Here is a 14,013-nt window from a genome sequence, read left to right as displayed (position 1 = left end):
GTTCTATCCTTAGGCTGCAGGTGAATCACAATTTCTGATAAACTAGTAACTAAAAGATGTAAAAACCCTGGAGCATTAGGAAGTCTGAGCCAGTAGCAATTATTTTGTCTGCAGTTGATGTCTTAGTATGCATATAAATAAATAAATTAATAATAGCAGCCCAGTGAGATTATAGAAAAAACAGTTATTGCATATTTTTACATGGAATTAGGAAAATGTCAGTCATAAAAAGGATAACTGGCAAGTGTCCTGTATCAAAGCTTTAGCAAGCTGTCTACTGGACCACTTCCCATGACCCCCATGTAGAACAAATGTAATTAAAACTATTGCTTCATGTGTAACTTTAGCTACTGATACAGATACCAAACTGATCTTCCTCCTTTCAAGCAACACATTATATTCCTTAAATTTGAGGAGCACAACTTAAAAGAAAGCTCTGCTCTGGGAATATTTAAAGCATGTTTATTTTGGAAGCTAGAACTTCTCTCAGATCTTTAAAAGTTAGATCTTCTGGCCCAGTAGCATAATTAAGAGGGCACCAGGCAATGTTTATGCCACTGAAAGATTAAATTTGCTCGGGTTATTTTAGTGTGGGTTGAAATTTTCAAACAGAAGTAAGGGAGAAAAATCTATTCCCACAGAAATGCTATTATCAGATGCCACAATTGGACAGAGGTGAACCAATCCACCAACACTTCAAGGTATTACACACTTAACTCCTAGACAAATTATTGTGGCATAAAATCCCTAATTCTGAGAGAGATATCCGGGGTTTCTGTACAACGTACATACTATGTTTGGTATAAAATGAGAGGATCTGCATAGACTGGTGTTAGCAAATTAAACCCAGCAGCTTCATACTGCTCCTGGCCAAACCAGGTGAGTCTGACCAGAACATCCCTTCAAGCAGTTTATCTGTTCCTGGCTCTGGGAACTACCCCAGCCTGCCTTATGGCAGAGTCTCCTCTCCTCTCCCTCTCCTCTCCCTCTCCTCCCCTCTCCTCTCCTCTCCCTGTCTCATCAATGCCATCTAAATGTACTTCTCTAGAGGTGTCTTGGGGTCCTAGACAAGCATCTGCAAGGCAAAAACCACCAATTTTGCCTACCAACTACAAGCATCAGAGCAGCAGACAAGTTGCTTTGACACCAAGGTTGCATGTATAGGCAAGGCTGATGTCATTTTGTTCCTCACCAGCTAAATTGTGGAATTGCTGCCAGATCAGACAAAGCAGCAGAAACCAACTTGGTCCTTTCTGAGCAGGCACTGCGCCTGTAGTTGGGCTGCAGGAGCCCATAGTCCAGGAATGGTGAGGAGTCAAACTAGAGCAATGGGAATACAAGTTGTTCCACCTGGTGCATGAAGCATTATCACACGGACAATCCCAGAGACTTGCTTAACACAGCAATGTAGACATAGTCTTATCTGTGTGATGCAGACTACATGGTTTTACTTGAGTGTGCCACATTAGAGCCAAAGTGTCAGCTGTAATCAGAAACAGCCCATCATAGCAGTATTTTATTAAATAAGAACCATCAACTAGGCGCCGTACAGGGGCACGATGCTTCCAGTCCTTTGCTCCCTTCTCTAACACAGCTTTGTCTGAAACCAGCACAGCACAGCACAGCTTCATCGCTTGTGTCAACCAGAGCTGAATGTGAAACATTTTTGCTAATTGCTGGTGGCAGTAACATAGGAAATTTCACCACAGCAATTACACATCGTATTTTAAACAACATTTATAAAATAAGGTCTGGTTTTCTGCCAGATAGTATCCAGCAGACAGATACAAGAAGATATTTTATTTTCTTGCTTGCAAGTCCCTGGAACGCAGCAGTTTATTGTTGCTGTTGCTTCCAAAAGACATAAGGGTGCCTTTCAACCATACAATATCAGAACTGGACTAAAATAACTAGCAAGAATTTAATGTCAATAAAAACTGCAATAAACCCCCTGTTTTGTTACCACCTGCCTATGCTGAGTAAGGTTGTTAGCTTCAACAGTGTCATATGATACTTTTTATTAAGCTGAAATTCTATAAAATTTGATTGCTGTTTGGTCAAACTAATAATACATGTAACATATGCTTGGCACAAAGGAGCACATTAACATTCTTGACTATAAGGCAATTTTTAAAAGAGTTTTGTTCTGTATTGTTCTTGTAGTTTTTGAACACTTGGAGTTGTTCCTTTCGTTCCTGTTGTCCCCACCCACAAGCATTTCATTCGTGCTATGTACTATGTGCTATGCCCATGTACTAGGGTCAAATTTCACATTCTCACTCACTCAAAACTTCCTTTGACTTCAATTCTTTACTTTACCATTCCAAATAGTGATCAACATCTGGTTACTTCCAAAAACTTCTACTGTAAATAAGATTGTATAACAATATTATATACAAACACACACAAAGACAGGTAGCTGGAGGGACTTTCAGGGGTTTCTTTTCTGAAATTTACAGTCTGTACAACAAAGAGGGTTGAGGTGGTTGTGAAGCAGTTTTTCAACTAATCCAGTTTATACCTCAGTATTTCAAAGTAATGCAAAATTACCTGGGGCTTGCTTTCACAATTCACTGCCCTAGCAGGGACATGCATTATAGAAATACTGATGAAAAACTGTTAATCTCTTCAGAGAAGCTTGGTGCAATTCTTTAATGTGAAGTGATCCTAAGAGTCAAAACTGAGAATGTAGCTAATTATTTCCTCTTGGTAAAACTGGATTTGCAGATAGCTTTGCAAAACATAATTGATAGTATACATTGTATTTTACAAGCTTTTATAAAAACTATAGAATAAGTGTGATAGATGTATTGCTGTATGGTAGCATTTGAAACATCATCTAGCAGTCACTGTACTACCCTTTGAGTGCCTTAATTACATATTTAGTTACATAAGTAATCACAGTTTGCATTGATTATTTTTAGCCCTTTAAGATATAGCTACATTTTAGATACTTCATAAACTTTAAGGCTGTAAAGATACATTCAACCATCTAATCTTAATATCTGTATATCATTGTCAATTAAGAACACTGACAACTCTTTTAGCTGATATTGGATGAGGCAATTTGAAGGGCAAAGCAATCCTGAGACTATCAGATTTTTGAACAAACAAACAAAAAAAGTACATAAATAATTGTCAGGACCTGTTTTGAGGCTCCTTGTGCAGCTTTGCTTTCCCCACCACCTCCCTGCTCTGCACCTGGCAGCAGGAAAAAAGTGCTGCATAGCTCTCACCAGGTTCACCCAGGACCCCAGAGCACATGCTGGAGGGCAAACTACAGTACCTGTGTGTTGAATGAAGAATGAACAATCTCTGTTTCTGCAGAGAAACCTACACCCTTTTTACAGTCATGGAGTTCCTGTCCTGTGCTATACGATGCTCTAGACATAGCCTTACATGGTGCTGGACTGACATGAGCTATGACGGGACATCTGAGCTCCAGCACTCTGACACCCCAGACCTCATGCTGTGGCAGCAGGAGGACTCAAGATTTTGAAGATGTTACTAAAGAGCCTAAACTTCCAACTACACTTAGGCAAGAAGATATGAAAAAAGTAACATCTGTCTGCACTTACAAGGAATACAAGATTTACAAGTGTAATGTGAGAAATTCCAAATACCAGCAGTCTTAAATAATTCAAGTTGCCTATTAATACTGATTTCCCCCTTCACCCTTCAGCTATTGCGAAAGATTATCTCATTCACATCAAAATGGTAATGAAATGTGTCTGCCCACTGGAATCCAACAACTTAAGTTAAACTAACAGAAAGGATTTAAACACTCACTTTATATCAAAGTGGCTATGAATGTATTCTCTTCCATCAGCTGTTTGAGATCAGGGAGTAATGAGCTGCCAAGCAGCAGTGAGATGCAGCCAAAGCATTGACTTTCTAATTGACTGCCCCAGCCGTTTCTGCTGCAAACATGTAAATGGAGCCCCCTGGACTCACATCAAGCCTAAAGACTGAATCTGTTCTGCACTGAATTTGGATCTGATGAACACTCACTTTTCAGAAGACCGAGCCTGAGCAAACAGCAGCACTAATATCATCCTCAGAAAAATGGAGAAACCATGGTACCAGCCATTGCCCAGGATTTGGGGAGCAATAAGGCATGGATAAGATTAAAAGTCTGGAGGATCCCAGAGACAAGCCAGACCCTGACCTGCAGGAAATCCTGCTTTCCCTCATTCATCCCTTACCAGACATTCCTACCAGTATGGTTTGTATGAACTGCTGCAAATATGGTGACAAGTGTGACTCTAATGGTGGTAAAGACTCACCCACTTGGCATCTGAAGTTTTGGTCAGACTCATTGTGAAAAACAGCTGCGGTGATTTAAGGTTTCATGATGGCTGTGCCAGTGGTTGCCTGCTGCATAGCTGAACTGGCATACAGGAGTACTCGAACAGCTTGATTTTAATAGCTTTCCAGACGAGAAACAATAAGCAGATGGAGGTAATGCTTCGCAACAAGGCGGCTTTTTCCAAAATGACTGTTTGTCTACATCCTATTTAAATCAGGCACTAGTTCAATAGATATTTTAGGCCAACACTGTTACGAAAATGAAGAAGTTTTGCCCTGTAAACACCTGATAGCTCATTGCCATCTTTGCATCACCACCTCGCTTTCATCAGCACAAGTATGACTGTACAATGAACAAGATGGGGGACCTGATGTGACAGAAAACTAACCATCTCCTCATCTTTCAGTGCTGTTGGTCCCCTAATCTGCCTCCTGTGGCCACAGAGCACCTGTGCTGGCAAGAGGAGTGGGGGCACTGTGGGCAGGAGAATGAGGAGGCAGGAGAGGGGCCAGGGACAGCTTCTTGCAGTGACAGTGTCTTGTTTCTCAAGAGCATCCCCAGTGCTCAATTCAGCTGAGCAACAGAGCATCCAGAAGGGAGCTGGCAGGCACAGGGACTGCATTGAGCTTTTTCTTTAACCAAACAATAAGGGAAGTTTTTTTTTTTATTATTTTTTTTTTAGTGACGTGAATTAGCACGAAGTTTTGGACCAAAAAACATACTAATCTCTGAAAGTTTTTTGATTCTATACAAAGCATGGTTTCTTTATCACAGTGTCTCTCATAAATGTCTAGCTTTAAGTATTTACCTAGGCTGTATGTGACAGCTACATTAGTAACGTCTCTGGACAGTAATATACCTAGTAACTGACACATCGAAACATAGGAGTAACAAACCTGAGGCCATTTACTTACTTGCATAAATTTAATATAGACTTCTTAATTAGATATGAAGTATTCAGGGAAGTGGTTATTCTGCTCTTGCATTCAAGTAGGAAAACAAAGTGATTCTAATAGGTTTTCTTCCATTTTGATCACAAATGCTGTGATTTTATGGTGTCCATAAATACTTAAATAAGTATGCATGCCTATCTTTATACTACTGTATCCATAAAAACTTACTGATATATCTGTGCGTGAGTGCCTATATGCTGGCTGCGTGTAAGCTGTGTTCTCTTTTGATATGATCCCAAGGGTGATGTAAATGAGAAAACAAAGGCTGTGAATATCAAGAAAACAATATTGTTGCATGCTTGTGGAAAGAAAAAATATTTCAAAAATTGAATTTTCTTGATATTATCCGAGAAAGATGAAATGCAGAATATGGCAACAATGACTGTCTGTCACAGAAGCATCCCTCTGCCATTTGCTGGATAGAAAAGTGCCTTAATTCCTGGTTTTGTTAAAGCCAGCAATGTGACTTTGGGGGGCGAGGGGGAAAGATCTTGCTATCCTGCTTATCCTGACTGCTAAGCCATGTATACCAAAGTATGCTTTTTTTGTATTTGCCCAGTGTGTATAACTAAATACAAATACCTTGCAATGTGTGTAGCTCTTTGGGATACACATTTGCTTAAAATTATTAGCATTTTAACAGTGAAATGATGTTTTGACATTAGCACTCTACTTAAGACACATGTAGGAAGAATTTCACACCTCTTTTGGTGTTGTATTGCTTCACTCTGCAATGAAAACAAGACCTACAGTCAGAAAAGATTTATTTATAAAACATGTAGGTTTAGGAGCCACAGAATGAGTGAAACAAAGCTACATCAGTGAACTCGTACATTTTCCCATATACATTGTAACTGCCTGCGACTGAATCACAAACCCGTATTATTTTAGCTATTTTGGAAAACAAGTTTAACTTAATTAATTCAGCATACAAGCATAGCATGAATATTATGTGGCTGTTTTGAATGCACTGTCTCTACTTATCTTCAGCCTGGAGTGAGGTGTTTACTTTCCCTTGAGATCCTAACCCCTGGCACCTCTCCTGGAGAGAGGGGGCTCTTAAGCTGAGGTCAGGCCTTTCCTGACATGCCCTCCCCTCATAACAACTATCCCTCCCTATTCTGCAATGGTTGACAGCCTGAAGGTGTAAAGCGTATTCCAAAATCCCTGCTCAGCCTAATCTGAACTGGGGATCTAAGAGCAGTTTTCATATATCCTATGTGCTAACCATGAGGTTTTGGGGCAAACCACGGTGAATCTGTCAAACTCAGGCTTCCTCTTTACATAAATTATTCAGAAGTTTTGAAAAGTGCAGATTACAACAATCAACTAGAATGTGGGCTTGCTAACTGATAGGCTGTCTAAGGATGCAATTTCAGTAGATCCTTAGACTGGAAAATTTACACCCTTGTCACTCAAATACATGGTTCTACATGTATAGGTTGTTATGTGTTTGAGGTGAGGTTTTCTTTGAGGCATATAAATTAGCATAGCTGAAAGAGTGGCAAAAAGCAGGATGGAACAGTCCTCTGAGGTGGGCTTGTGAATTCTTTTACTTAAGTCATAATTACACTATCCCAACAAAACAGGAGTTTACAGATGTTCACACTTCCCAGTTCCCTATCTCCATTGTGCAGACAGAGATCATTGATTATCTTTCCATTAATGGTTTCAACTAATGTTCTTATATCAGATGTGGAGTGTTCACATGACTTCTTAATCTGGATGTGACAAGAGCAAGGTAACATAATGGCAGTGGGCAGTAATGGCCTGTTTGTTGTGGTAATATTCTAGGAAATGGCTGTGTATCCACCAAAACATCAATGAACTAAATATATGCATTCTGTGGGGACATTTATTTTGGATCAATACTGTACTACTTAATTCATCCTTTAGAATAGCTTGTACTTCAAAAGTTTGTGCCAATAGATGCCAAATTATTTAAACTGCTGCTTCTAGTGTATAAAATAGGCCTATGAGACAGCCAGATTTGTTTCTACCATCTAGCTCAATCATAACCACCTCACCTGGCTTCATCTGCCAACACAATTCCTTAACACAAAAATCTATCTCTGACTGGATCTGTCATTATGAATTAATAGTACAAAACAAAATATGTGCATCATTAAATGTGTTGAAACTTAATTATTCATCATCGTTTCTGTACTTGTGTGATGGATAAACTGGAGGAGGAGTGCTGTCATTGGTGAGTAACCATATAATTCAGCAATACTCAATCAAGCTAAAATAGCAATCCAGCAGTGGCAGGCGACTGCACGTACTGCTTTGCAGTGATGCTCTCCTCTTTGAACCAGTGATTCCTAAAAGAAACTGAGATTTCTTACTAGGGACTGGGGAGGTGCATGATTCCTGCTCACGGGTGTCCTGCCCAGCTCATGGGGTAAGGAAGGAAGGGCTGGTGCAGGAGGGACTGGCCATGCCCCCAGCCATCCCTACGCTGTCGGCAGCACAAGCCAAACAAAACCCAGAGGTGTCTATGCTTGAGCTTGTCAGACCTGGTTCCTGTGCTTTAAGACACATTTACTTGCTTTACTCTTTCAAATTGCTGGTGAGATGTGAGCTTCCTACTAATTATTCATAAGGTGTAGCAATCTCTAGTTTTCCCAGTTATGCAGTGGTCACCTGAAAAGGGAAGTCTGGACAGTCTCACTGGCTGGCCAAAACTGATTCCATGTACTCTTTCTTTGCCAATGACATCACTTTGTTCAGTTTCAAGGTTTTCTTGTATGTATTCCCAGTAACTCTCACTCTACCTGGCTGATTCATCCAGCTGACCAAATGCCAGGAGAAATCAAAAACATTGTTGATATTCTTGTTTCTTTGCTACTTGGTAAACATTTCTGGATCTAGTAGCTCCTTTTGACTGATCAGCCATCTCAGACATGTGACCATGCCTGATGATGGTATATTTCACAGAGACTAGCGAAGATCCTTTTCAGTGAGAGGTAAAATTCTGACTTTGGGCATAACTGGGTCATTGTTTGCAAAGTCTTACACTGATGCAAAACTTGTTTTAAAGAGATACGCAGTTGTTTGTTGCAGTCCCTGTGAATCTGGAAGGACAGTGCAAGTAAGGAGTTCCAAGAGACAAATGCTTCTATATATTTTTTACACTTTGAAATGTATAGCAGCTGTACTGCTGTGTTGCTTCACTGTTTAAACGTAGCTGAGAAAATCTTAATTTGAGTCCAGTAATACAAAATAAGATAAATTAAAATGTGAACAAAATTAAAGTGATATATTTTGTAACATCTCTTGTGTATTGAAGGTGTTGTGTAGACCATTTACGTGTTGAGAAAACCGTGTAAATGCCCTGTATCATGTGGTTCCATACAGTAGCCCCAGCTTGTGTCATAGTTCAGCTATGCAGACTCACTTAAGGACATGCATCACTTTCTAGACGTTACCCAGGCTAAAGAAGTTTCTGTATCCATCCCTCAGGAAAAAACAGAGAGCAGCTTTGTCAAACATTAGCACCTTTGAGAATCTGCCAACTGAATGACTTCTAAATTGCTACCAACCCTTTTTCATGAGAATACACTCGGTAAACCCTTATTTTCAGCTACCCTTACCCATTTTTTGTAAGGTCACTGTGACCACTGCTTCAGCTCTCTGAGGTGGCTTACAATTCTAAATCAAAAGTGGAGCAAGCAAAATAATACGATCTTGCACCTATCCTTCTCAGTAATTAATGGATTAGTTACATTATTATGAGCATTCTCATCTTATTAGCATAAGTCCCATTCATCAGGAAAGCTAGAATGGGTGTCAAATGGGATCAAGAGTAACCTTGCAAGAAGCAGAGCCAGCATAATTCAAGCAAAATTATTTGAGGGAAAGGAGATGGATTCATTTCCCAGTTGTTTTTTTTTTTTTGGTGGTGCAATTGTTGCTACTCACAATTTGAGTCTCTGCCCTAACTTTGCAAATCAATGCTTCATTAAGATGGAAATTTTCATAGCTACAATGCATTATTTTGTCTCTGCACCGCTCAGTGACAGGAGCCAGAGTCCTTTGCTAAACCAACAAAAGTGACATGATCAAAAGCACTGGTCCTGCTCAGAAATTTATACTTCTGTTCTGGGGAAAAAAAAAAAAAAGTGAATGTGAGATCACTTACAAGAAGAAATTACTTTTTTCTTTAGTTTTCTGAAGAAATCGCTGTGTTGTACAGAAGACCTTCAGTCCGTTTGCTTTCTTTGTGACATGAGCAACTTCATCTTTGTGATTCACGAATTTTTAACCTTTGTTTGTTTTGGTGTGTTTTTTTGTTTGTTTATTTGTTTGTGTGTGTTTTTTCTCTTTTTTCCTCTTCTCAGTGTTCAGTAACCTTGTATTTTTAATTTGCCTTTGAAATAAAGGCATTTTCTTCTATAGCTAAATGTTTGTTTCATGGCTTGCGCAATCTTGCCAATTATAGCAAGGACAGAGTCTCATCTGCATGACTATTAAATCACTTTAAAACACAGAAAAATTAACTTTATTTTCTTCCTTTCAAATTACCAAATAACATGTCTAGCTGTAACATAGAGAAGTACTTGGTACTTGGGTTGAATCTTATTGCTGAGGTAGGGCAGCTCATTTTTCCAGTACCATATAGTAGAAACTTAGATAGTAGAAACAGCATATTTAATCAGAAACACATGTATTAAGAAAAGAGTTGATTTTTTAATAACATTCTTCAGAGTTAATCCCTGCAGCAGACGAATTTTTCTGCTTGATAAGTGCAATAGATGGGCATGTTCAGAACCCTTGATAATCCCCTTAACTCCCATCGAGGTTTAGAAAGGCTGGCTTGTTCCTCTTTATCTACATCTAGAGTAATGGTTGTGCATGTTTTCTTCCCTAAATCTTCTTATATAGCCTTACTCTTAGATGATAGGGGTTTTCTCTTACATCTTCTGTACGTTTGCATGCCTCCTGATCTTGGAGCTGCATGTGTCTTACTCTACAACAACATAGAAATTTGAACTGAAATGTGCACTTTGAGATTTGCTCCTACGTTGGTATTCAAATTTTCTTTCCCTCTCCTCACATTGCTTCTTTCGGTCATCTCTGTGAGCATTCAGTGCAATGCTTTGTGCTAGTATGTGCTTGATAAATGTCAACATAAGTTGTTGGCATTTTTTTGGAGGGAGGCAGGCAGAGATGCTCTCTTAGAGTATTTCCCTACATGTTTTTGAAAAGGTTTGTGGACAACTGATGTTCTTTTCGTTATAACTCAGCACCGGATCCAAGATGTCATGTTTTGCCTTCTATAAAGTTGCTTTAATATGTTTTTAATTATTTAAAAAATAAGTTGGTGGTAAGCAGAAAGAAAAAAAGCAAATTCTCTATAATGCACAGAAAGTTGAAAACAAAATATGATAGCATCAAAAAAATGCACATGGGATACTTTGCTTATATCTTTGGTATGCACCAACTCCTACTCATCACACTTTCAACTTCGTGACCTAGCCTTGTACAAAATACGCCACATTGCTGTGATGTGTAGATGTGCACGCATCACATTCCTCACTCTTGCACTAAAATGTACTAAAATTAACCTTAATTCCAAACTCAGTGACATCCACGTACAGGCTTGTTAAAGGCTGTTGTATTTGTAGTCTGCGATGCCACAGACTCTCTCACATGTCAACATATAAAGTGGATATAACCACTCGCTTTTTCTCTCTAAAATGTTTTGGCATATAGATTTATTCATTCAGAAGTGTCACTTCAAGTTGATGGTAACTGATTATATCTTCTTGTAAAACAAGCTGCTTGGTAAATTAGTGCAGGTACAGTATGGGTCTGCCAGCACAGGCATACTGTTCAGGAACCTCAACTCTCACTATTGTGTAACCAACTACACCAGCAGAATTCAGTTCCATAGATAGGTCTTTATCTTGAGCTGATTAAAACACAAGATTTGCATCCTTTGGTCTTGAGGGATTTTACAGTAAAAGTGTTGTCTTGACTCATCCTAGGGCAAATTAACTTTCATTAATTTTATTACCTAATGTAATTAACCAGGGCTGGTTAAGCCCTAATACTATATAGATGTTCACCCTAGGTGTTTGAAGAAACCGGTCCCAGTGGTTGGCTGTATTTATTAACTGACAGGGATCACTCACTTAGAACTGTTTTGAATTTAACTTGAAGGTGTGCTGGAAATTGCTACAATACTCCCTGTCTTTAAAATGTTGCCATTGTTGATTTTTTTTCTTGTTCTGGCTTTTCACAGTTCATTGAAAAAGATGAGTACTCACATTTTTTTACAGCACTGAGCACAGGGAAGCATTTACTGGATTGCCTTTTGATGTTATGGTAATGAACAGAATTATTAGTGAAAGCAAATATCAGCATCCAGCCTTTCTTGTTGCCTCTGTAATACTGCTAGAAGACTGGTGAGCTCTTTTCCCAGCTCCTTTATATACCCAAGTATACGCAAGTAAGTGAAATCACTTTTGAGAATCATTTAATACATGTAATCTGATTTTTCTAAACCAGCCTCTAAACTGTCATCAATTCCTTCCCCCCTAAAGCACACAGCCTGCATTTCCATGTGGAAGTGGACATTTTGCTGTAGAGTCAGCCTCACAGGGCTAAATGTGCCCTGTTGTTTGCTTGACACTTTTTGAAACGCTGATATCTGCCTGTCTGCTGCAGCAGGACTGTTCTAGGATGCCAGTCTTCTTAGAGGATGAAGCAGTGACCTTTCCACCATTTTAATGTATGGTTGATAAGGCAAATATCTTTCTGCTTTGCATTCAGTTTTATCTTTCAAGTTTTTGGAGCTTTTTTTTGCCCTACTCTTTGCAAGGAAGTAAGAAGTGTGACAGGAAGGTGTGATTTTTAATTTACACCAGAGTTCTCAACAAATAATGACTTTTCACACCCTGTTATTGCTGCTTAGCCTGGGGGAGGATTTGTATGGCTACTGTTGTCATATCAAGTTAAATCCACTCATGTAATTCAGACATTCCTCTCAAACTTAACCCTTTTAAGTTGCTGAAGTCTACTGGCACAAGAGCATAAGCTGAAGTGCAGCTATTTTGAAGGTATCTGCTGTTGAAGGTTGAAAACGGAAATGTTTTTATTCAAGGATGATGCACCCTTTTTTTGTAGTGCAGTGGAACAGATGCTGCTGAGATTTATGCGGGTGAATCCTCATGTTAGCCTGCAGTTCGCTGCAGGCTCAGTGTATCTTTGTGGATGTATTTTAAGCAAGATAATGTTTGGCCAGCAGTGCCAGGCACTAGGATTCTAATCCGAACAATTTACTGGAATAATTTCCTCTAATGTTCCTCGCTATGGATTGCAAGCACAGCCAAGAAGCACTTGGTACTACTTTATGTAGTAGAGGTAAAACACGTAAATAGGAAAATCACTCTCTGAGAGTTTTCTGCTCTCAAGGAGCTGGCAGAGGACAAGCTTTATCTCTACAAGTGGTCTTCTCTTGAGAACGTTGCTGTTGATTGTGGTACGCGATGTGTCCCCCCGCGACTGACTCACCCGGGCGTCGCTGTCCGCCCCCGGGACCGGCTCCCGGGGCCCCCCCTTCCCAGGGCAGCCGCTGCCTCTTCCCAGGGAGGGCTGGAGCCTGAAGGTTGGGACTAGCAAGTAACAGGGCGGGGAGTAGTCTCCTCCCTCCATTTTCCAGGAGCTTTATCGCCCCTGACTGTTGGTAATTCAGGGTTAGAGTATTTACTTGAGTACCTGCTTGGTGGTGCAGAAAGGGTTAAGGTGCTTGATTTACTCTAAACACACGTGTGATAGACTCTTATCTGATGGTGTTGGGTTTTTTTTTTTTTTCTTTCTTTTATTTTTTTTTTTTTTAATTTTTGTAAAATGTCAGCCATTTCCTGATGAGCGTGGTAGTGGTGAATTTCACACCTTTTTTCTTCTCTGTGTGGAAACCTGGGTGTTAATGGTACTGAAACAGGTCGTGTTTTATAAGGAATGAGGCTGTCTCTTAGAGCAGAGGAAAGCAGGAAAGGGAGAGGAGGTGAAGAGAGGGATCCAAGGAAATTGCCACTTGCAACAGGCATTAGCTGGATTGTTTCACTCTATTTTTATTCGGAACATGTAAATGTAACACTATTTGCTAAGTGCATCTTTTCCTACAAAATGTTGAAATGAAAATATCCTCTCTTTTCATTTCACAGCAAAATTTAGCATTGCAACACCTGAAGATGGAGAGTTGGTCGGTTGAACAAGTCTGCAGCTGGTTGAGACAGAGAAATTTAGGAGAATTAGTCCCTAAATTTCGTGGTAAGCTTTTTTTCTTTGTTTGTGTGAGGCTTCTTCAGTATTTTTTTCTATGCCTTTAATTAGTCACTGTCTAAATTGTTTGGGGGTATGTATATATATGCTAACTTCAGACTTTTATAGAAATTTATTATGGCAAGAACTGATATAGATCTGATGAATCAAGGTAAGTGTGCAGATTTATTGTGAAGTTTCTGAGAAATGCTGGGGGGTGAGATTGAGTCTATATATAAATAGATACAACTTCTTCAAACAGAGCTGGCAGTTTAACAGGCTTGGCAGGGCCTATTTTATATTGTATAAATCTTTTGAAATACTGCAACTATAGTGTGTAAACGTTTTGTGTCTGAGCATATAAACACTCTACAAAAGAGCACATGAGAAACTGTTGTGTGAACCGGCTACTTCTTGTGTGCTGTCCTAAAAAGCTTGTGTTCCTTCATTAACAAAATAGCTGTCTTATGTGGTCTAAGCAAG

The 14,013-nt window shown here is 39.5% G+C and overlaps 1 protein-coding gene across 7 annotated transcripts in view; it reads left to right on the top strand.

The window, feature by feature from the left end:
* Window positions 1–14,013, top strand: part of SAMD3 (sterile alpha motif domain containing 3) — a 69,703-nt gene that overhangs the window by 22,071 nt on the left and 33,619 nt on the right. For 5 of the 7 annotated variants that reach the window (XM_021297138.2, XM_021297135.2, XM_065056931.1 and 2 more), the window contains one exon: window positions 13,434–13,539. In XM_021297138.2, coding sequence (XP_021152813.2) covers window positions 13,461–13,539 — 79 coding nt within the window. In that variant the 5' untranslated portion in view covers window positions 13,434–13,460. Of the gene's footprint in view, window positions 1–12,785; window positions 13,012–13,226; window positions 13,354–13,433; window positions 13,540–14,013 lie in introns of those variants that run through there. The other 2 variants (XM_021297140.2, XM_021297139.2) reach the window with 2 other exon arrangements.

This window comes from Columba livia, chromosome 3, assembly GCF_036013475.1.
Source record: "Columba livia isolate bColLiv1 breed racing homer chromosome 3, bColLiv1.pat.W.v2, whole genome shotgun sequence".
Lineage (NCBI taxonomy): Eukaryota > Metazoa > Chordata > Aves > Columbiformes > Columbidae > Columba > Columba livia.
Note: the sequence above shows the minus strand (reverse complement) of the source record. Positions and strands in the feature narration are given on the sequence as shown.